The sequence below is a fragment of the Ambystoma mexicanum genome, chromosome 4p (genome assembly GCF_040938575.1).
Source record: "Ambystoma mexicanum isolate Mex_15411 chromosome 4p, UKY_AmexF1_1, whole genome shotgun sequence".
NCBI lineage: Eukaryota > Metazoa > Chordata > Amphibia > Caudata > Ambystomatidae > Ambystoma > Ambystoma mexicanum.
Window position 1 is genome coordinate 1,106,052,699 of NC_090927.1, and position 24,629 is coordinate 1,106,077,327.

The 24,629-nt window shown below is 47.4% G+C and overlaps 1 protein-coding gene across 3 annotated transcripts in view; it reads right to left on the reverse strand.

Annotated features, from left to right (window-relative positions):
- GRM1 (glutamate metabotropic receptor 1) overlaps positions 1-24,629 on the reverse strand; it is a 2,116,184-nt gene that overhangs the window by 327,018 nt on the left and 1,764,537 nt on the right. For all 3 annotated transcript variants that reach the window (XM_069606696.1, XM_069606695.1, XM_069606697.1), the window contains exon 6: positions 14,718-14,886. In XM_069606696.1, coding sequence (XP_069462797.1) covers positions 14,718-14,886 — 169 coding nt within the window. The remainder of the gene's footprint in view (positions 1-14,717; positions 14,887-24,629) is intronic.

The window sequence follows — 24,629 nt, forward strand, 5'->3', positions numbered from 1 at the left end:
ATCCCTTTCCATCAGGTGTGCCCTTAATTACGTTCAAATATCCGCATCACAGTACAGAATCTTCTCTTTCACAAGGTTCAGTGGTACATATACTCCATTATCATGCAGCTCAGAACATGATTAGCTCAAAGCTGTCTTCAGCTGGAGAACTGTATTATAGTCAATTGAGAATCCCAAGCCATGCATAAGCTACACCAAGAATGTGCTGCAAGTTATACAAATGTATTGTCAGGTACACAGCAACCCCTGAAGGTATTGCAGAAAACGAGCACCAGTGCAAGGGCAATTAGCACCAGAGCAGAAATTGTTATAGTGCAAAAGACACATTTGCTCAACGTTCTTTCACGACCAGGGAAGTGTTTGCCCTAGCACTAGCTGTAGGCCAAACACTGCCCTGGTGCAAAAATGCATTGAAATATTATGTTTCTTGCATTAGGGCATATTTTCGATCCATTGCTAATTGCACTTGCAGCGTTGCAGAGTTTGCCTCACACCACCCATGAAGTGGATATGCATGTGTGCCTTCACGTTACTGAAGATAAGACAACATATGAGGCCTGCCTTTCTGTTAGGTACCCATACATAAGCGTTTGTGACAAAGCAGCAGCCTTCTGGTTGCACCAAGTGTGTTCAACCTACAAGCTATCATTCGTCTCCCACCTATACAACATTTGAAAAAGGATAACTCATATTGCTTTTGTAAATTCATCCTGCGTGAGGGCACATAGGAATTGCCACTTCTCCGCAGCCCAGAGGCTTGTCCGTTCTAGTTAAGCATCCCGATATAGAGCCTTCATACTTGAATTTATATTTGAACCTGTTTCCGCACGCGGAAGCACATCATCATGATCTGATTTTTTTAAAAAATGCGCTCTGATTGGTTCTTGAAGACAGGACTTCTGAATACTACTGCCATGTCAAAGATTCATGTGCAATAAGTGTTTTCAGGGATTTTCCCAATTTCAAATCTTGCACTTTAACACCTTTTTTGAGAATTGCTCGGCATCTCCCATTGTGACAACCTGGACTTCCAAAATGACCTCTAATGAATAATCAATACATTCTACCTGTATCTGTTGGCTTTTATGGTAATCCTTCACCAAAATAACGTATTAATGAACGAACTAACAACATTCTACCTGGTGTGCACATTTTGGAACATTCTGTGGTGTTTCAAGTAGTTTTCCTGAGTTTTGCAAGACATTGTACACATTGTTCTTCTTCTTTCGTTTTGTGATATACTATGTCATATGCATGAGCATCTTCTGAATGTATACTTCTGTTCAGCAGCTTCCATTGCCTATTTTCACTCAACCGTACCATGCATGCCTCCTAACTTTAGGCCCATTGCAAAAGAAGTGGACGTTTTTGTAATTCCATGCTGGTGCTTTTGGATCTTGTACAGAGAAAACCTTTTCCTTCCATGAAACATGTTGTTTTTCTTAATATGCCCCTGTACTAATATGCAATATGGAATCTGCACACATTCTCTCCTCTGCCCTTGGGGTACCGACCCGACTCACCATAGCTCTTTTCCCAAAAGCGTTGACAGCCTTTTTGCCATGCCTCTCTTCTTCCTCAGTATCCCAAAACGTTAGACCGGTTAGTGCCCAGCGGCATCATGGCTAACCTGGAAATGCATAGACTTAGTGACTCCTCCCTTCATTGGGGGATCCGTAGCGGTCACCTGTCTAATTTCCTTCCTACTGCTCTTCACTGACACCTATCATTTATCCCCATCCATCTCAATCTATTGACAGCCCTTCATCTCTCCTTGCAGCTCTTCCCCAACTCAATTTCCAGGACACTGCTCTTTCTAGGATTACCTCTTTTTTTCGATGGCCATGCCTTCTCCATCCCCATCTCCTGAAATGTGGTATGTGGTACATGCTATTCCGCTTCCCTTGCAGTTGGGGTCCATCAAGGACCAGTTTTTGGTCCCTTCTGGTTCACTTTCCAAACCTCATCCTTCAGCAAACTCAGCTTCTGCTTTGGATTCTCATATCATCTATTGGCTGATGAGACACATATCATCTTCGCATTTCCATCCTGCTCCCCTGAGCACTGACTCTGACTGTACACCACTGGATGGCATCTGTTGCCTGATGTATAACTTCTTGAAAACTAGCACGCATCTTTAAAAACATCAGCCAGCCTCCCCTCTCTTGCATACATTTCTCTGGATATCCTCTCCCAATTCCTCGGGGCCTGTTGGGGGGCGGTCCTGAGCCCCCACAGCGTGCCCGCAAGCCCCCACCCGAAAGGACATACACTGACACAGCCTTTCGGTTCGGGCTTCCCGGTCGCTCTGCTTGCGGCCGGGAACGCCCCTTTATTTATATTCAGGGCGGCGGCGTGCAACGTCACGCCGCCGCATAGGCCCGTCATTACGGGCCGCGCCACACTCCTCCTTTTTCGGGAGGAACCACAACAACTGCAATTTTAACTTTAATAACTTCTAACACACATCCACACTACCAATACTACTGCACACCCAAAACCCCTTTATTGTCAACCACCCGGATCCCTTCATCACAGTTTACTAGCTAATTGTCCAAGAACATACTCGCTGAGGTAAGCAGGTTTCCCTCGCCCAGCCCTCTGGGGGTACCTCCTGCCTACCTCCGGCCCGTGACGTCCTTCAGCTGCGGCTCCCCGGATTGGGGAGTCTGGGACATCCTCACGGAGATCTCCGTCATCGGGATCCTCTGGGGGGTCAGGTTCAGGTAAAGTTTCAGTCCGTGGATCACCCAGCTTCTTGAAGAAGCTCACATTCCGGGTGACGGCAGATCGGCCATCCGAGGCCGTCACCATGGATCCCTTGACCGCCACAACATCCAATGGCTCGGGTTCATAGGGGTGTGAGAGTTTCCCATGGGGGGGTCGGTTGCGGATGAGAACTTCGTCTCCCGGCTCTCACTCGCCTTTCCGCTTCAACCCGCTGGTTATCAATCACTCCAGGCTCCTTCTCCCCGACCTCGGGTAGTAGGCCCCGGGGGCATCTCTTGAATAGCGCTTCTGCGGGAGCCACTCTAGTGGAGGCATGCGGGGTGGTGCGATACACCCGCAGGAATTGCTACAGGGCCCGTTGGAGGGGCTGACCCTGTCCCTGAGCGATTCGGAATGTCTTGTTAAGAGTCCGCATTAGTCTCTCTGCATCGCCATTGGCTCGGGGCCACAGCGGTGACACCTTCCTGTGCTGCACCCCGCAGCTCTCCATGAGCTCGGAGAAGCGCTCACTTTGGAAAGGAGCCCCATTGTCTGAGCACAGAGTGTGGGGAAAACCGTGGGCTGCAAAGATCTTCTCCACCGCCACCACCACATGCTCAAACGCCACGGATTCGACGAACTCCACCTCTGGATATCTAGAGTGCTCATCGACAATTACCGGGAAGTGGGTGCCCACCGACGTCGAGCCAAAGTCTGCATGGACGACCTCCCAAGGCTGTGTGCCTCGGGGCATCGCTTCTATCGCCGGCTCCCATTGCAGAGGAGAGGCTGCCTGACACCACACGCATGCCGCTACAAAGTCATCAACCCTCTTCTCTAGTTCAGGAAACCAGACCTTCAACCGGAGCCGCGCCTTGGTCTTGGCTGCGCCTTGATGTCCGTGGTGGGCCAAAGTGATGACCTCCTTCACTTTTGAAAGTGGGACGACAATCCGGTCACCCCGGAGCAGCAGGCCCAACTCCGAAAACGACAACTCGTTCTTCACTTTCCACAGCTGTTCAAGTGTTGTTCTGGCCTCTTGTGTTCGCCCGGCCACAGCATTGAGGATGGACTTCCAGGAGCTGTGTTGCATCGAGTGCCTCAATATTTGAAAACACTCGTCTTGGGCCGCCGCGGCCTCCATCTCCGCCAGTGGCATCGCGTTTGGTGTGGCCGCCTCCACCACCATCCGCACATGGCTGTCAGCCTCTTCTTCACAGGTATCATGCCCCTCTCCCCCGCACACCCCCGGGTGACGGGAGAGGTAGTCCGCCGCATTGTTGGCCCCGGGCCTGTACACTAAGGTAACGGAGTACTCAAGGAGGGCGAGCATCCACCTCTCGATCCTGGCCGGGGGTTTTGATGACCCGACCAGGATTGGAAGCAACGGTTTGTGATCGGTTACCACCGTCACCGGACGACCCAAGACATAGAGTTGAAAATGTCTGCAGCCCCACAGCACTGCAAGTGCCTCCCGCTCAATCTGGGAGTACCTCTGTTCAGTCTCTGAGAGTGCCTTGCTGGCGTATGCCACGGGGCGGACTCTCCCGTTGCGATCCACTTGAGTTAGCACGGCCCCCAGGCCAAACGGGCTTGCATCAACAACGATCTCTGATTCCAGGGCGGGATCGAAGAATGCCATGGTATCTTCCGTTGTGAGGGCAGCCTTAATGTCCTCGAAAGCGGCCTGCTCAAGTGGGCCCCAGTGCCACGTTGACTCCTTCTTCGTCAATGCCCGGAGTGGTTCAGATCTTGAGGCAAGGTTTTGGATGAACCGCCCACAGTAGGTCACCATCCCCAGGAAGCTCCTCACATCCGACACAGATTCGGGAGGTTGCGCCGATTTGATGTCCTGGACCTTTCTTGGGTCGGGCGACACCCCTCCCTCCTTGAACACAAAACCGAAGAATTCAATGGAGGTGCGCATGAATTCGCATTTTTCCTTATGAAGGGTAAGGCCCAGTGACTGGAGCCGTTCCAGAGTCCTTCCCAGCCTCCTCATATGGTCCACCTCCGTTTTTGCGAACACCAGAATGTCATCGCTGATGTTGAGGATGCCCTCCAGATCTGCTAGGGCACCCCTAATGATGTTCTGGAACACCTCGGCGGCAGATGACACTCCAAAGCTCAACCTCTTATATTGGTACAATCCCCGGTGGGTGGTAAATGTCGTTATGTACCTGGATTCATGGCGGAGAACGACCTGGTGATAACCTGCTCGGAGGTCCAGTTTAGAAAAGAACCGGGCCCCTTGTACTTCAGCAATTATGTCGTCGATCGTAGGTGTGAGATGCCGCTCCCTCTTTATTGCCTTGTTAGGGAGCCTCATGTCCACACAGATGCGGACCGAATCAGGTTGCTTAGGTTTTCTGGCCACCACGATCGGAGACACCCAGGGGGTCGGGCCTTCCACCTTTTCGATGATATCCAGGTTTACTAAACTGTCCAGCTCTTTGTCCACCTGCTCCCTTAGATGAAACGGTACCCTGCGGTGTTTCAGGGCAGTAGGTTGCAACGACTCATCAATGTGAAGCCAACCGGTTCACCGGTCATCTTTCCGATCCCACTGAAGAGTGTTGCATGCTTGTCTAGGAGATCATTAATGTCCTCAATGTAGACTGAATAGGCGAAACTGACAATTCCCAGGGCCTCGGCAGCTGCACAGCTGAGCAGGGTGTTGTTGCTCACAGGAGTTACATAGAAGCGAGCCTTGATCTGTGAGCCGTCATGTTCAACACTGGCTATAAAGGCACCATCTAGTGGTATCGGTTCCAGACTTCCGAACGCAAATATGCGAGCCTTCGGAGTGACCAGCCCTGGGAGGGGTTTAAGAGCGTCATAATGTCCTCTGGCCATTTCCATTGACTGAGGCCCCCGTATCCACGAGCACCGGGACTGGGGAGTGGTTGACCTCTACCACACATCTCGGCTGCCTCCGACTCTTTCTTTTCAGGATTTCCACGCTCAAGACAAAAAAGATGTTCTCCTCCTCCTCCTCCTCGGCACCCTCTGCCTGGGGATCCACTTCGCCCTGATCTACCTGGGCCACATTCGGCGGCGGGTTCTGGCGTGGATTCCACGTCCGTGCCTGGCCTCTCGGCACCATCACCGGCAGGGCTGCCCGGCATACTCTTGAAAAGTGATCGACCAGTCCACACCTGCCACAGGTCTTTCCCACCGCCAGACACTCTGTCACGTGAAGAAGGTCGTACCCGCATTTCTGGCACGATTCCCTGGCTCTGCCTGCCCAGTCACGGGGTCCTCCACCAGGACGTCTCCTGCCTCTGCCACCTCGCCACACGACGCACACCTCCTCCGACCTCACTGACCGGGATCCTGCCTCCATCTTATTGGCCGAGCCTCCGCCACCTCATGGCAACGGCTGAGCTCCAGTCTGCGGGGCAGAGTGATGCCTGGCTCTCTCAGGACCTGCCTCCTGAGTTTGCCAGAGGAGCATGCCTGGATCAACATTGTGCGCATCATGTCTTCCGCGTCCGTCCACGCACATCCTAGGGAGAGGCGGCGCAGGCGACCATAGAAAGTGTCCAGCGTCTCATCATCCTTCTGTTTGGCCGACAGCATAACAAACCTCTCATAGTCCACATTGGCAAGGGGGAGGAAATGTGCAAGGAGTGCCGCCTTGGCCGCGTCATAAGAGGCATCGGCAGGTGTGAGGGATTCAAATATTTCCTGGACTGCAGGCCCTGCGGAGTACAGCATGGTGGCCACTCTGCTGTCATCGTCCGTCACCTGTGAGGCCCTGAAATACATATCAAGGCGACTCATCCATCTCCTCCACCGGGGGCCCATGCTCGAAGGTGGCCCTGATGCGTCAAATTCCGGAATGGGCTGCAAAGCGGCGTGGGCCGCAGGTGCTCTTGCCTGAGCCATGATGGGGGGTCCAGGTTGGGCAGCTGGCAGCGCTGCTGGAGGTCCTTGCGGGGGCAACTGTGGAGCCGGTGCTGGCTGTTGCATTGGAATTACTGGAGGCTGCCCAGCCTGCTGTGGAAGTGGTGCAGCCACGGCCCCGTCATCCGAATCTTCAGAGTCAACCATAGGTCTGAGCGCACAGGCACCCCCACCAGTTGTCCTGGGGGCCGCAACTCAGCCACCCCTCACCATCCACAGTGTGAATGTCTATAACAGTCAAATCCGATACCAGATGCACACCACGAGCCTCACAGCTCACCTGGGACGGCCACCAGCTCCAAGGACCAGGAATAAGGCGTGCTGGTATCAATGTCTCTCAATCACAGCCTTCTCCGATGATGAAGAGGACGAAGAAGAGACCACAGCCACTTGATGATGAAGGGGACGAAGAAAAATGGTATAGGTGTTCCAAAAATTAAGCCATAAGCATGGAGTAGGCTAAGCAGGCCCAGCCATGTTAGCCCTTCTCCTGGCTTTCACTCGACGTAGTAGCACCAAAACTACGTGAAAATCCACAATCCAACCATGGGCGTGCAGATCATGCCTGCAAGCAGAATTTCCAAAAATTTGGCCCGGATTCAATTCCCCCTCCAAACCGGAGCTCGGAGAACATCCGCGGCCTACAAGACAAAATGGCCGCCGGCCGCGTGTACGAGCCGCAGCCACAGCGTAAGACGGAACATCAAGGTGTTCCGTTCGTGTAGAAAAATTCGGAAGCCTTCACCGCATCCGCACTCGCTCATCGACACTGTTGGGGGGCGGTCCTGAGCCCCCACAGCGTGCCCGCAAGCCCCCACCCGAAAGGACACACACTGACACAGCCTTTCGGTTCGGGCTTCCCGGTGGCTATGCTCGCGGCCGGGAACGCCCCTTTATTTATATTCAGTGCGGCGGCATGCAATGTCACGCCGCCCCGTAGGCCCGTCATTACGGGCAGCGCCACAGGGCCCACAAACTGAGGGTTCTGTTTGACAACAATTTGAAACTACCAGAGCATTGAATTACCTCTAGTGCAAAGGCTGCCAGGTTTAACGCCACACTGAACATTTGTTAGATTAGCCCCCACTCCACTCTGTACTCCTCCCAAGCCCTCAGTAACCTAGGCTACTGCTCCATCCTCCTCATGGGACTTGCTGCTCTTAACTTCTTTACTTCACGTGATAAGATACTGAACGTTGCCACCCACGCCCTCTCCAACCACATATGAGCACTGCCTCCATTTGGGGCTACTGTCTGTTCGATTGCGCCCTCATTAAATTCACTGCCCCCCCCAATCAGGACAACTCTACCTCATGCTACTCACCCTGTACCCCAGTATCTCAAGCTCTCATTGACCTCTCTATTCCCCTACCCCAGCTTCTGTTTTCAATCAATCACCACCCTTGCTCCCCTCCACTCTATATCCCCTAGCTTAAACCCCGCCCCCGTTTTATCAGGATTCGCGACTGGCCTGAAAAGAGGCTTCTTTTCCAGGGAAGGAACACCTGAATAATTTGACCTCATCATCCCTCCCCGGTTCCACACACTGCCCATCATCTCTATGTATAGACAACTACTATACATTAATTAATACATGAATTAATTAAAAACGCTAATCATGGTACTTGTATAGTTGTGAGTTTTGTATGTCTGTATTATCCCCTGTCTATGACCCGCTACCCTCAATCTACCAACTGGTTGCCATAGCCATGAAGGCATCTTATACTCTAATGGACCCGATTCACTAACTACAACATTGTCTCGTGCAAGCTACGCCTGATGTGTGTTTTACACCAAAAGAATGGAATTCACCAAGCTGCAGTGTGATTCTAGAAAGCGCTTTTATGCCTAAGCGATAAAAGGCACACGTCTGGTCGGATTCACTAAGAATAAAAATGCACCCCTGTGTATACACCCATTGCTAAAAACAACTTTCTCACGCATATGCACCTATTTTACCCACTCACTTCCTTAGACACACTTTCACTTTCAGACTCCTCCACTCACACTTGTGAATTGATCTGTGTACGTTAATTAAGCGTTGGTAGATGGACTAAGGTTTAGTGAATACATTGTAAATTTCATCCCATTTTATTTCCTGTGACACACCTCCTAAACCTCTCCGCCCCCAAAATAAGGACGCACTCATTGACATGCCCATTCCAGATGAGTTATCCTGCACCTACATTGCAGAGGTTCCCCCATTATTTCAGCATGTGAGAATTTGTGTCCAGGCATGCACTCAGTGGGCAAGTGTGTGTCCTCTTGTGATTCAGACGTGCCCCTTTCCATCCATCTGTATAGATTTAGCTGGTCGAAGTTACACCTATTTTTTCTATACAAACAACTGAAAAAAGTCTTCATAAATCAGCTCGAATAGAAACCTCTACAAAAACCAGCTTCATACTAAATTGGCATGTCTTTTTTTAGTCTTATTCTGGGTTTACTTTGAATCATTTCTCTACTTTTTCTTTTAGGGTTGAATTTTGTTGCCTTCTTCTATAGTTTCTTCTTTTGCAGAATGTTGTGAGCTCTTTTGCCACTTACCTTCACTCGTCTTCTGATATATACACCATCTTTTCTGAAGCAAAGCATTGTTGCTTCCTTTATTCACTCTTTCTAATGCACTACCCTAGCCAAGCCCCAAAGTGAGTCCACCCCGCCTCCTCTCTCTCTCTCTTTCTTCTTTTTGATTTGCCTTTGATTTTCACTCTTAATATTATTCAATCAATGAACTGTGCCATTTTACGTTCACTTCCCGTTCATGTGAGCACAGGGAGAGGACTTTTCCTCTAAATTGCTTGTTTGATCGTTTTTGACAAGACTTCAAAATGGTTGCTGTGACAAGGTATTTACATTTCTAACATCATAGTTTGTGTCTGCTCCATGTTTCGGAATATTGCCCATTTGCCAAGCAACCTGTATAAATCTCACATACATCTTATTAACGATTTTTGTGTAAAGATACACTTCAAATTTGGCATGGCACAAACACATAGGGCCTCATTACAAGGTCTCCGGTCTGGAAATAATGGCAGTAAAATTGCTGGTATTACCGGCACCAGCATTTTTTCAGGACCGGGGAAAGACAAGTTTGCTGGTGGGGGCAGTGATGTACCGGCAGGCCTGACATGCTGGTAGATCAGGATCCTATCAACAAATAAATGCTGGAATCACTGACACCTGTACTACCGGTGCTGGTAATTCAGGCATTCCCATCCAATGGAGTCCTGTGGGACTCCTTGCAATGTGAACTTACCGGCAACTCCACCACCCATAATATCCTGGTAATACCTGGATATCGGGTGGTGGAAATGGTAAGGCAGTTTTGCCAGTATCCCGCTGGTAGTTCCGGCAGGGATAGCGGCAGAACTATAATGCGGGCCACAGAGTCCTTGATGCACATTGCTACCCCTTTTATGAAACAATCTATCACATCTCTGACTGATATTCTGCTATTTTCCATCAACCAAGATGCATGGATCCGCTTACAACATTCCATTGTGGATATTACATTCCCCAATGTGAAAAGTTCCATTTTCCCACAATTCCTTCTTTCAATTAACACAGAGACAGACCATCCCAATGTTTTAGATCGCCGCATTAGGATAGTTATAGTGTTCCATTTCTAAATGTCCTGTTGGTAGCAAAACAAACTATGATTTTTTGATTTTAATATCCTTAATCGAAAGAACATATTGGAGTCCAGAGATTCTTTTAATCAATGTAGTTGAGATAAATTAAAAAACCCAAATCAAAATGGCTTACATTGATTCTGTCCCACCATCTCCACCTGAGGCTAAAATGCTGTTTCCAGAGCTCGATAACATTGTGCCGATGTGATGGCAGTGTCTTGCTTCTGCCACTTTCGTATTTGATGCTCTGATGCCTTATTTGTGTATGACAATCCTCTAAGGTATAGAATTGCTCTGGGCCCAACATGTTAAACACTTAAACATGGTGTAGGTACCTTTCTCAGAGACAAGACATCTTGAGCTCCATGTTCAACAAATGTTACTTAATGAAGCAATGTTTTAAAAACCTGTGATATACAAGTACAACCTCAATCGAGGACCTAATTGCTATAATTCATACGTATGACATTGCAGAATTGCTACCACTAATAATCAGTGCTCCATTTCACAACTAACAACACAATACATAATGGGTAACATGTGCTCTGGTCCTTTTAAGCCATCTGAGTGAAACACACATATCACTCAATCTCTGGCCTTGTTGTTTATTCTCTCACTAGGACGCAATGTTGGTATTATATTGCCAAGGACTATAGAACGCATACATGTAATTCTTTACAAAAGCACACACACAAACACACATTGGCCCTCATTAGGACCCTGGTGTTCAGGGGTTAACGGCGCCGTAAAAGGTGTTGGCGGCGTTAAACCCTTAACGCCTTACTACGAGTTCCCTTTGCGGGACCCGACCTTAACGGCTAGTCTAGACCAGACGTTAAAGTAGGGGCACTCGAGGTAAGTACGGTACCGCAATCTGCGGTACCGTACCTACCGCCTTCCCCATTCCCATTATGCCCTATGGGGCAAAAATGGGAATGGGGAAGGGCCATGGTGGCATGGGGAATTACCACCCCGCCAACCTTGGAATGGGGTGGTAATTCCCCATCCCGCCATGGCGGACTCCGGCATCGACCATGGTGCTAATAGCAGCATGGTTTTCCGCCGGAGTCCTAATGAGGGCCATTGTCACACTTCGCCCATCTTCTAACGGCCGTCACACCTTCCACGTAACACTAGACACGGTCTATTTGTTGCTTCCAAGATGGCCGCCACTGTACGTGATCGATATCCCATGCCTTTAATCAAGGACGTCCTGGAAGTCGTGCAAGGATCCACTAGTTTCTTATCTTGGTTTCATTCTCTCTGGGAATGGGATCCAAATGGATCCAAATGGATCTGAAGAAGATCCAGGCAGTTTTAAACTGGCAGGAACCCCGGAAAGTTAAGGATATTCAACGCTTCCTGGGAATGGGACATTTTTATAGACGTTTTATTCCCAGGTTCTCGGAGAAGGTTCTACCCATCACCTCTCTACTTAAGAAAGGGGTCAAGTGTGAATGGACCAAAGAATCAGATGCTTCTTTTTATGCCTTGAAGACATCATTCACCACTGCACCCATACTAGCCCAACCTAACTAGTCATTACCCTTTATCGTGGAGACCGATGCCTCGGAAGGAGCTCTCAGAGCATCATTACTCCACGCTTCTTCAGATGGTTTGGAACACCCTGTTGCTTACTATATGTGGACCCTAGACCTAGAGAATGCAATCATTCTGTCCTTGCGAAGGAGCATCATGCGATAAGGCAAGCCTGTGTTTAATGAAGCCACCTACTTCAAGGAGCGGCTCATCGTTTTTTGGTTCTCACTGATCACAGCAATTTAAGGATCCTCCAGCAAATATAGTGCAAGAACTCTCCTCATTCCCGTTGGGCGTACTATTTCTCTAAATTTTGACTTTGACATTACGTATCTCCCAGGCAAGGAGAATACCATAGCTGATGCCCTATCTCGCAGTATGGAAATCACTCCAGGGGAATATCACAGTCATGAGAAGTTATTGCGGGGCAAGAGAATCCTAGCGAAGGTAAATACTTTCCTCCGAGACGTGAAGTTAAGCTCTGCAAGGGTATCCATCACACATCCCCTATAGGAGATCAATGGGCTCTACTTCAGGAATCAGGCGTTATGCTTGTCTTCCACCGAACTCCAGACCCAGGTCATGTCCTGGTGTCATGATTTGCCCACGGCTGGCCATAAGGGTCAAAAGGCTACTCTGGACTTGGTTTCCCAAAACATTTGGTGGCCGACTCTTTACAAGGATGTCAAGGCTTATGTGATGACCTGTCCTGTCTGGGCCACAAGCAAGTACTCTACCCCCAAACCTACAGGTCTACTAAAACAAGATCTACTTCAGAAGCCGTGGGATTATGTGTCTACCGATTTCATGGTGAATCTCCCCCCTTCCCAGGGATATATGGCGATTATGGTCACAGTGGATTCCTTCAGTAAACTGGCCCATTTCTTACTCCTTCACGGTATCCCTACCGCACCTGAAACAGCCACATTATTTCTTAGCAATATCGTCCAATTACACTGCATACCCAGCACTGTGGTTTCGGATAAAGATTCTCAATTTACCTCATCCTTCTGGTCTACTTTATGTAAACAACTTGCAATGCAAAGAGCCCTCTCATCGGGACACCATCCTCCGAGCAACGGGCAGACTGAGCAATTAAATGCAACTCTTGAACAATACTTGCATTGTTTTTGTAACCAAGAATAAGACAAGAATAAGACGACTGGGCTGAATATCTACCCATGGCGGAATTCACATATAAGAACGCTAAACATACAGCCATAGGGGTGAGTCCTTTTTTGCACTTATGCATACAACCCTCGTCATCTTCCAGTGGTGTTGTCAACTTACCAAAACTCCTGCAATTGATCAGTTACTGTCCAATCTTCAAGAAACCCAAAAGACTGCTCTACTGTCACTAGAGCACAACAAGAGGAACTTTAAGACTCTGGCTGACAAGAAGAGAAACGTAAATCTTACGTGGAAGCAAGGAACCAAGGTCTGGCTGTCCATGAAATTCTTGCCTAGATGGGTTCACTCTGGGAAGTTTGCTCTGCAATACCTCAGACCCTTTGCTGTAACTTCTAGAGTCAATCCTGTAGCATTCTGACTTCACCTTCCTCTTAGCCTAAGAAGGATTCACCCGGTGTTTCACTCTTGGCTTCTCAAGGAATACCACACGATCCCTATCGGCGCAAGATACCTCGTCTCAGTAGCCTTAAGCCTCCTAAAACTAAGGAGTACGAAGTATCCAGGCTCATTGACTCCCGGTATGAACCCTCCACTATCTGGTACATTGGAAGGGATATTCAGAGGCAGAGAGAACTTGTGAACCCAAGAGACACCTTAGGGCCCCTCGGTTGATTATATTGTTTCATCAACTACATCCAGGCAAGCCGGGGGGACACCGAGGAAGAGGGGTCATACTGTCACGCTTCACCCATGGAAGAAGTGGCAGTATTGGCGGTTTCTCTAACGGCCGTCACACCTTCCACATAACACTAGACACGGTCTAGTTTTTGCTTCCAAGATGGCAGCCGCTGTATTTCTTCCCATACACCACTGGGTGCGGCGTGTTGCAACCTAAGTGATTTCTTACTCGGTTAGACACTAGTGATACTGTTCGGTTCCCATTTTGACCTTCCTCTGTCTCGTTTTGCCCCTCTCTCATGCCGCTCATTCTCTTCCTAGCGGTCACGTTCCCTTCGTTACTCTCTGCTTCCTTTATCTCTCTATTCCATCTGGGGGTTTTGCTTGAACTGATTCGCTGGAATCCCGACTTTATTTCTATGTATTCTCCCTTGCTGAACCGAGCCATTCTTATGCCTTCCACCCTCCGCCTTATACTGTGAGCACGGGAGGAGCTGTTGGAGCATTCTTGCTATATCCTTTCTAGCAACTTTTCTCCTGCTCCAGCGGCGTTAAGAGGGCAATATCTCTTTATCTCTTGTGACAGCACTTCTGTTTGGAATACTTTGGGCCACTGTATGTAGTCTTGTTGCGGATATTATCTACCTTCTACAAAACAATTGTATACTTGAGTATCAGCACTTCAGAAACCTCCACAACAGGGTTTTTTAAGCCAAAAGGCTTTTTCCCCTGAAAGGGCCGTGCTCCCCGGGATTCCTTTTGCCGAGCGCTTCATTACCTGATCAAGGTGGTTTCCAGGATAGCATGTCTTTCCCTCTTCGACAAGAAGAAGGACTGCAAAGGAGAGAAAACCAAGAAGAGCGGCAAGAAGACAAACACCTCAGAAAGTCCAACAGAGGATTCAGATGAGGAGAAGGATCGGGGGGGGAAGACACTCAAACGCATGAGACACATGCACACACACGCGCACACACACACGCGCACACACTCAGACACACACACACACAGATTCACGGATCCACACCACACACACATACATACAGACACAGATACAGACACACACACACGAGCACACACACAGATGAACATGAGTACGGAGATAAATGTAAAAACTACCTTAATCTGTCCCTTGGAGCAGGGTTCACTGCACACAGAACGGACCATTCCACTCTTGTTCATCTGAATCTTGAGGTCGTTAATGTGCAGTTGGCCTTCATGCCAGTTTCCAATGAGGACATAGTCATAGTTGCTTGGCTCGTTATACTGAAGGTTCATGATATCGTACCTAGAAATATGAGATGGTAGTCAATATTGTGTTGCATTCCATCCATGCATGTTTATGGTAAGAATTTAAAATCATCCGAGCATATTTAAAAAAAAATAATATTTAGGTCTAACACAAAGCTTGAGCACAGAAACTTCATATCACCAAGGTGTGTAAGGGTATTCCTGGCACAGGTATCTACTGCATCAACTATGGAGTAACACACAAGCTGCTCATCCTCTTGGACTAGTAAACCTGGGGAGTGATATCAGTTCCCCCCTACCCTCATGTTATTTACTTCAAGGTGATGCGAGAGAAATGCTACATGAATCCCCCATTGGCTTGACAATACCAACTAACATTTTAGATTAGATTAATGTAGGCTGTTGGTTAGTATTCCTAGAGATCAGATAGAGCCACTGGGGAGTGATGTTACTCTGTATTGCAGACATATACTCCTTAAGAGACAGGGCAATTGTCCTGCTCAACCATGGGCCAATGATTTAGGTGGCTAAGCCAGGAGTTGCTGATTCAATTTGAAGCAGAGATGCCCATGGTGGATGTAAAGTACTGATCGTCCGGACAAGTAGCTCCTCGTTGTGGACATTGGGGATCATTACGAGTTAGGAGGTAGCCATGCCGCTATTAGCAGCATGGCTACCCCCTTTCCGGCTACCGGGTCCGGGTTCCTTAAATGAGGAATTACCGGGCCATTCCAACCTTGGAGGGCCCGGTAATTCCTCATTCAAGGAACCCGGACCCGGTACACCACCATTCCCATTCGATCCCCCATAGGGCTCAATGGGAATGGGGAGGGTGCTAACAACGGGCCCGTTAAACACCCTGGTCTGCTCGCGGGACCCGCTTTACCGCTTTACCAGGTGGCCTTACCGGGTCCCGCAAGGAGATCTCGTAATAGGGCGGTAAGGGGTTGACGGCTCCGGCACCTTTACTGGCGCTGTTAACCCCTTACCGCCCAACTCGTAATGTCTGTTACAATGCATTCTTGTACCGTTATCTGGTGATGAAGAGAGTGGTTGGATACTGCCCACGAACAGCTAGGTGCAGCCCTCCTACACACACTTCCCTAACATTCGGGAAGCCCCTGGAATTCTGCCCGCCCTATCACACCGGCACACCAGGTGGAAGTGGAATCCTCAGAGTTATTCAGGTAGGTGAAGAGATCACGGGACAGGCTCTGCCAACCCTGAAGTGGTGAGGTGCTTCCCTCCCCACCACCAATGGTAATGCCCCTTCACAACCTCTACATTAGGCTGCTGGTTCAGGGTTGTCAGGAAGGCTGCAGAGCTACCACGAGCAGAGCTGGCCAATCGCCTGCCCACCTCGAATTCAGACACATGCCTTCACCTTGACAGTAGGAGGCTTAATATTCCTCCTGTCGGGTTAACAATGACAACCTGTGAAAGCTTATCTATGAACTGATAGACATCTTTAAAGGATGGATTACCGGCGTCATCCGTGTGGTCTCATGCTGATTTGTACTGGTGAATACCAAATGGTTATTCTCCAAAAACATATAGCACAACATAGCAGCATGTTATTTTTATCAACAGTCTGTATACTTGAAAAAAAAATGTTTTCAAAAGGAGTTACAGATTCACTTTTCACAATAACAATTTTTCCAATAACCTATATTATCACAAAAAACAATAATTTATCAAAAGTACAATAACGTATTATGTGCCCTGAAATGCAGACTTTAAGGTCGCAATGGTACCATAACACTCCCTCAACAATATATCTGTGCTTCCAAATGGTGCTGGGCCTAACTGACAGCCAACTTTATCAGACCCATGTGGTCCATTGACTACACAATCCTGAAATGGAGTATATCGATGAACCCATCTGTTCATGTTTTTTTAATAATGGGGGTTACCCTAGAGGTCCAGTTAACCACACATTACCACCCGCTGACCTCTTTTAACTCTAGACCACCCTTGCCCGTTCCCAAGTGCTCCTGTGCAATTTGGTGCCAACCCTGCAGTTCTGGTTAATTGTTGTTAGCCCGTCATGATAATGCACATTTGCTATTTTGCAATGTGGGGAACACAATACTGTCACTCAATGAAAACAGAAGCATTCCATTAGGAATATTCTGAATAGGACCTACATTTGTCTGAATGTCCCACTTTAATTTTGTTTAGTTTATTTGTGTTTAAAGTTAATACATTCGCCCCATAGTGATAAATCGATGATGACGAAATAGAATAGTTATACATTTGTCAAGACTATGGGCCTCATTACGAGTTTGGCGGTACTTGTGAAATTACCGGCACCCGGCAATGGGGACGTATGGGGGCATTCCGACCCCGGCGGACCTGGTACGTCCCCATTGCCGGGTGCCGGTATTCATTACTCCCCATTCCCATTTGAGCCCCATAAGGCTCAAATGGGAATGGGGAGGTTGGATGCACCGGCACCATTCAGGAATGGTGCCGGTGCATCCGACGAGTTGAGCTCGCTGGTGATGCCCTGCCCACCAGGTCAGACCTGGCAGGCAGAAAGGCACCCGCGAGCATGCCTCGTATTTTGGCGGTCCGGTATTACCGGTGCCGTTACTACCGAACCGGCAAATTTATAACAAGGCCCAATTACTCTCACCATGGGGAAGTCAGTGTCAGTGAACTTAATTGTCTACAACCTGTTTTCTTTAACATTAATGGCGTAACATGTTTTATTAACATACATATTGCCATCTTGCAGACTTAGCCACTTTGTAGTGATGTAAATAACAGAAGTTATTGTCACCCCATTTTATAATGCTATTCAATGTATAGACCTTGCAAGGATAAATGACTGAGTCAGCTCTCCAAGGATAATGTTAATGATTTCTATTCATGGGACGCTTTCCAAAGTGCTTTACATAGAACATATTTACTTACAATTATCACCCAATCGAGGTGTTTACTACTGTATCATCCTCTGAAGGATGAAAGACTGAGTTTGTCTTGCCAGAATTCAAACTTGCCACTTTTAGATCAGACGCAGATCACAGCAGTGGGCGCTCAACCCACTGAGCTATCTGACCAGCTCTGTAATGTGTAAGGACATAAACCTGTGACATGCAGGCTGAATGCAGATCTTAACCAGATATGCTTAACTGGCAGAGCTATCTGAGCTTAAGGCCTTTTTGGAACGTGCATTTATGGCTGGATGGCATTACACTAGAATAATTTGGTGTCCAAATAACCAGACAAACTCAAGAAGATAGCAAATTGCTATTTTATTAACAATTATCGAAATAGGGAGTTTACAATGAACATCAAAAGACGTACGCTCAGTCTCTTAGTGATTTCCACAAAAAATACAATGATATACTTGGGTCAGAGTGACGTCATACTACCTGGCAACAGTGAAAACCCTATCAAGGGTTGGGATTGGTTAAGGGACATATCTAGATTTACAATCATATAGGGGCTAGGTTTGTTATTGGCTGTCCGATATCTGGTGGACAACTTATGCCTACCTCTTCATACGTGTCATTTACGAAAAATGGTGCAAGTACCACCCAATTAGCCCAGCATCTCTCATCACCCATGCCTTCTGCCATGAAATTCTCTTTGTACTTGGCCTTGCAGAGTATTCTCATCCGGAAGTGCAACCGACACTCGTTATCGCATCTGGAACTCCAAGTTCATCCTCCTTGACTCACGTGGCAAGGGACCACGGCTCTGTTAATTCTGCAAACTTTTTAATGTTTTAAATGTTTGAAATTAATTAAGACTTGGAAACGGTTGTGTTCTTTCTTGCACCTTGCACCTTAATGTGAGAGGATTCATCCTTCGCACACACGTTCTTCTTCATCGTAGATAAATAACCTCGACTTCTCAGTTCTTGACTTTAGACCAGACAGCCTGCCAACGCAGCTCCAGTAGCCTGCTATTCTACCGCGAAACAGCTTTTCATCCTTTCTCATTGATTCTTTGGCTTACTATTCCATGATACCATTGTCCAGTTTCTATACAATGGCGGCTGCGCCTGCATCCTATTTACTACTTATAGATAGCCTACATGATGACTTGATCTATCTTGTGTTTCAGCGTCTGTACATTCCTCATGCTTCTGATTTCTGCAGAGCTTTTTACTGAGTAATGTTCTTCTGTTACACTTGAGAGTTCACTTGATTCTTTGCTTCGTCCTTTCTCTTCTAGGATCATTTTCATTCAGTATCTCAGGACGCTGTGCACACTTCTTATGATGTCATCAGTTTATTTTCTTAGCTTTTTCTCATATTCCTTCAGTGATTTCCTCCTGTAGGCTATCATCAACTCGAGGGTACATTCGATATGGTCGTCTTAATGGATCCCGTCTTACATATGCTCGCTGTATTATTGGTACAGTAGCTGACGTTAGACAGGACATGGTCTCATGGCTCCATTACATGGGAGGTGGGGGGTAGGGTCTCCTGCGGATGTATACGTCTACTCCTCTACACATCTGACAAATTATCACAAACTCAATATAGTTCTACTTTTGACATAAAAAGTTATGTTTTTGTATTTGATTGTGGGTTCTTGTGGTTGTATGCACCATGCCTCATTACGCCTTACAAAGGTAAGTTTGTACTTGCACTGCTAAGCTACTCAAATAGTTGTAGAGCCATGGTAAATAACATTAACTCCCTTTACAACTGATTCATTGATACATGTTGTATTTACCTCTTTGTATAACAGTACTTGCTGCTTCTTTGCACTGTAAATAGCAATGGTATGGAATGTTTCAATGGCATGCAATGTACTGACCTTTGAAAGATGAAAGGATGAGTTAGCCCTTCCAGTATTCAGACGGTCAACCTGCGAGATGAATATCTACATAAGAATCAGTGCTTAACTCACTGAGCTATTTGATCGAATTGAATGAGGATTGTTCTCCCATTCACGCCCCTCTCCACCTTAAACAACATCCCCTTTTGCAGGTAGCCCCTTTTTTAAAGTATGTTACATATTTTAATTTATTTTGTATTAAAAATAAACTAGTTACTGTATAGATACATTTTGTTGAAAAATGTCTCATAAAAATGTCCATGTACTTATTTGTGGCTGTTGTTCTACTCTGTTGTGTTGTAAGCAGTACCTGATAGGATCTGCAGTTTTGTGATGTCAGTAGGATGTGATTGGGTATACAGTATGTGCTTTTTTTGCAAAAGGCAGCCATTTTATGTCCCCTTTATGTCTGGCTTTTTCCTTTTATGTTTGGCTTTTTTCTGCTTTCCAGCTTCCTTTAGTGCGCGCCTGAGTGCAAGGAGTTATTGTTAATGGTAATGTCCCCGTTTATGTCCATCCTTGCCCCTTTTTGTTCGAGCTTAGAGGTGGAGATGGTGCATGCATAGAGCCCATACAGGCTGAAGCCAGGGGACTACGAGGGTTGCATGAGCGGCTTGAGGTTATTGACCTTTTTGGCTTTCCAGCTCCCTTCGGCAGGCGTCTGAGCACGATAAGTTAACGTTAATGATAACTTTCTGAATGTTGTGATAAGTGGGGCAATGTGCTACCATGCTCCAGCTGATGCCTGGAGTGGGATGGATCGGGCTGGTTACCTGGAGCGTAGCATATTGATGTGGGGAGAGGGCTGCCCCACTAAGACGTTGCGCCCGTAATGTTGCGTTTCTCTAACACTAAGGGCCTCGTTACAACATGTGCGGAATGGGTTTAACGGCGCCAGTTATGGTGCCGGTGCCGTTAAACCCACTCCGCACTATTACGAGGACCCCTCGCAGGACCCGCTCTGGACGTCTGGTTTTTCCAGACATCCATAGCGGGTCCCGCGAGGGGACCAGGGAGCTAACAACGGGCCTGTTCGTAATGGGCCCGTTGTTAGCTCCTTCCCCATTCCATTGAGCCCTATGAGGGGGGTTGATTGGGAATGGGGAAGGACCGGTCCCGGGTTCCCTGAAGGAGGAAATACTGGGCCCTCCATACTCGGAATGGCCTGGTATTTCCCCATTCAGGGAACCTGGACCCGGACACAATTTTGGAGGCAGCCATGCCCTTATTAAGGGCATGGCTGCCTCCAAAGTCGTAATGAGGCCCTAAGTGTTAATTTTCAGTGGCATGAGTTGATGTATCTGGTTCCGAAAATCAGGTGGATTTTGTATATAATTATATGTGCATTTATGGTGTGGCAGCTGCTGCGTTATTGGTGGTATAGCGGTTGGGTCCAGCGCTTATCTCGGGATGAATGCTATAACGCTAGCTGCATGTTGCTTTACAGCGGACTGGGAGCCTTAACTGCAATTGTGGTGACAGCATTTTGCTTTGTAGGTCTTATAGCGGCCGGAGCCACGCCACACGCCATGAATTTATCTTAAATGTAAGTTAAGATTGCACGTGTTTTTAGCACGAGGATTCACAATGGAAATTAAGAGGTGCAACTTAAAATAGCTCAGCAGGTTGAGCGAGCGCTTGCTGCGTGTAGGGTGATCTGCAGGTCACAGGTTCAAATAGGATGAGACAAGCTCAGCCCTTTCTCCTTCTGAGGTCAATATAGGGCTTCCAACTTTAGTTGGGTGTTAATTTAACGTAGCATTTGAAGTCTTCATTGTTTACAAAAGAAACACTGATTCCGGTTCTGGGGGTAATGGTATGGAATACATGCTGATTAATTTACACTGCTGCGTATAGCTATGCTAGGATCCTAGCACGGCCTTTGGAAAGCCTAGCTGCCCACCAATAACCTCTTCCCTTTGAAACTATTTTTAATTGTTTTGTCAGCAGCACTTTCTTGCATTCTTGGACGTGTGGCAGCTCCTTTCCCTGCCTTGCCAGCCTCTGAGGGGGTCCTATACATTCTTAAAATATGTCTTTTCGTTCACACCATCAGAATTTGGGCGTTATCAGTTTTAAGTTGGCGTGACCACCTGGCAGGAGCGTAGGAGACCCATAAAATCTGGAGGGGGACAGGGGACACCTTGGGGACTTTGCTTTTTTAAAGAACTCGACTTTTCACAAAATTAAAATAGCAGTACGTATTACATTACATATATCATCACTGTATAAAACAAGAGAAAAGAAGAAAACAACACCGAAGAAAATTAAGAAAAAGAAAAGCAGTTCAGAGTATAAAATCCTCTCAGCAATGGACATTTAGAGAGATCGTTTATAATACTCTCACCTGCGCTTTAAGTGCAGATGCTTGATGGAGTTTCACCAGCCCATCCTGTCCTATTCCACTTGAACCCTCAATGATGAAACATGAGTGTGCCCCTTTACAGCAGTGCATGGGCTGCAATCATACCTCGGCACCAGGGTATTTACTGGATTTACATGGATAGCGGAACAAGTGCTGTTTTGAATATCGAGGCTCTGCTTTATTTTTTTCTGGGTCACCAAGATGGCTTATGGTTGCCGCTATTAAAACTTGTCTACAATGCATTAGTCAGCTGGTGGTGGGTAACAAACATGCAGTTTTAAAACAAGCATTGGCAACGCCAACCATTTGGGCTTTAATGTAGGCATGGAAAAGGCACTTGCCAAGCACTGCCATAGTGGTATTAGGTACCCACTGATGGTAGCAGCTGCAAAATGGTGCAAGTACCTGGACATTTAATAGCAGTGCCTGGCAAATGCCCAATACGTATAGACAAGCCAACACTTGCCATTGCTGGTTTTTAGCAGGACTTCAGTGACGGACAAGCATAGTGCTAATAGAGTGGATGAAGGCATCCCTGGCTAAGACATTTGTATTACACTAGTAGTATGTTCCCAGCTCCAATTAAGTTATTAACTACACAGGGCTTTGTAGTAAACATCCCTAAGTCAGTGGCTTTATCTAAACCAGAACTGGTGTTGCTAAAATAGCCCAAAATAACATGATGCTGTTTGGCAAGGCAAGATGCCACGCACCCTGGCACCAGCTCCCACTACAGGACAGGTCAGAGGTGAATATATACCTCATTTAAGGTTAGTCCTGACTTCAGACCTAGGTTGCAGGTAAGACTGAGTGAAAAGGGAGTTGATGCAGGAACAGCCTGCTGTGACTGTCTCTTCCTGGAGAGGAACAAGACAGGAGCGCAGATGACACTGGGGCAGTGGGAGAGCGTCGAGCCCGTGCTCCCACGTTTCTTCTAATAAATCCTCCCCATGCCGGCCTGCACCTGGTAGAGGGGGGGGTCACTGTGTGTATTATCAGGCCCAATCAATGCACAGACAGGTATGGCGTAGTGTATATATCTGCAATTATTTCAACAAACGACTTCTAATCGTCCTCGTGCAGGCCTCGTGAGCATGGACACCAGCCGACACGTGCAATTTTAGAACAAAAGGATTTTTGGACTTGGGGATTTGACCCCGCTATTACTTACCTCACAACAGTCGTATGGATCTTTCACGTTACCACGGCCGTGATTTGAAAAAGGCTCAGGCGAGCCGAAACGCATGTAATCAACCTAAAGAGGGCTAATAAACTCTTTTGTTTGATTGACCATTAAAATCAAGCCTACATATACTTAATGGCGCTGAGTCCTGGAGTTTTCCCTTCTTGTACTACATCCCTATCTTTCATCTGCACTCCGTTCTTGTTCCCATCTCTCCCCTCCCTTGCTCCTCTCTTTTTCTGTCCTCTGCACCCTTTCTACCCTTTTTCACTTTGCAGTCCCACGCTCTACTGCAACCCAGTCCCTCCCTTCCCATTCCCCCATGGCCAGCACCCCACAACTCTCATCTGTACACTTACTCAGCACTTTCTCCTCAGTCTTCAGAGCACCCTCACTATCCTGGCTTACATTTCACAGGTTTTCTCTTGCCTGCCTTGCATGACCACCACTCCATATAGCTTCTCAGAATAAGCTGGAACAATCATGCCAGATCCATGAAGGGCCCATTGATACCTGCAAGCATTAACTCTTAAGAAATAGTCAGGAGCATGGATATTTGGAAGGGCGCACAGACAGAGAAGTCACTACATCCCCGTACTGCCGAGGCTCTACCCCCAAAATCTGATTGCACTGTGACCACTCAAGTACGCTGACAGAAACAGCCAGGCTGAATAAAACAGTGAAGCTTAGCCAAGACCTACAGAAGATTTGCGCTTGATTTCTTTTGAGAGATGCGCAGGATGGGCACCAACAAATGGTTTATTTTGGGCAGGGACAGCGTTCAGGTCTGTGCTGGTAATAGTTTGTATTATGGAATATAATAACACTTTGGTCATAGTGCTTCATGCAGATGCTTTCAGCTTCTAGGCAATGCAATAGCAGGTATTATTACCCTCATTTGAACGGTACTGAATTTATGAAAGGTTAAGTGGACCCAGCTGCTGCTGGGTTTGAACTAGAGAAATTCTGGTAGCCCTCATGTCAGAGACCAAGCTTTAGGTGTGGTACCATCCAAACTTCAAGCAGGTGTGAGTTGGTGGAAAGAGGTGGAGGGGTGTGCCTTAAGTGAGGCCTCCTGATATTAGAGCATACATCAAGTGTTTTCCTTTGCCTACCTTAGACATTACTATGGAAAAGAGGACACATCCCATGTAGCGGCCCTTCTTGAGATTGGCTCATGCTCATTTTACTTTATATGGTTTCATGAGGATTTCGTATGCTATGTCAGGCTGATATCTCAGGCAGTGTCTGCACTTTGCAAGCCAGGCCTGGGGTTCAGGGACATCTTGGAGAAAATCCAGTCTTTCCCAGATTGTGTGATCCTGGGCGAATTGTGTGACCTTCCCACTGTGCATTTAGTTTCTCTATATGTTTACTTGGGATCACCTAGAAGCGACTGAGTTGGCAGTGTACACTAGAACGGAATGCCTCA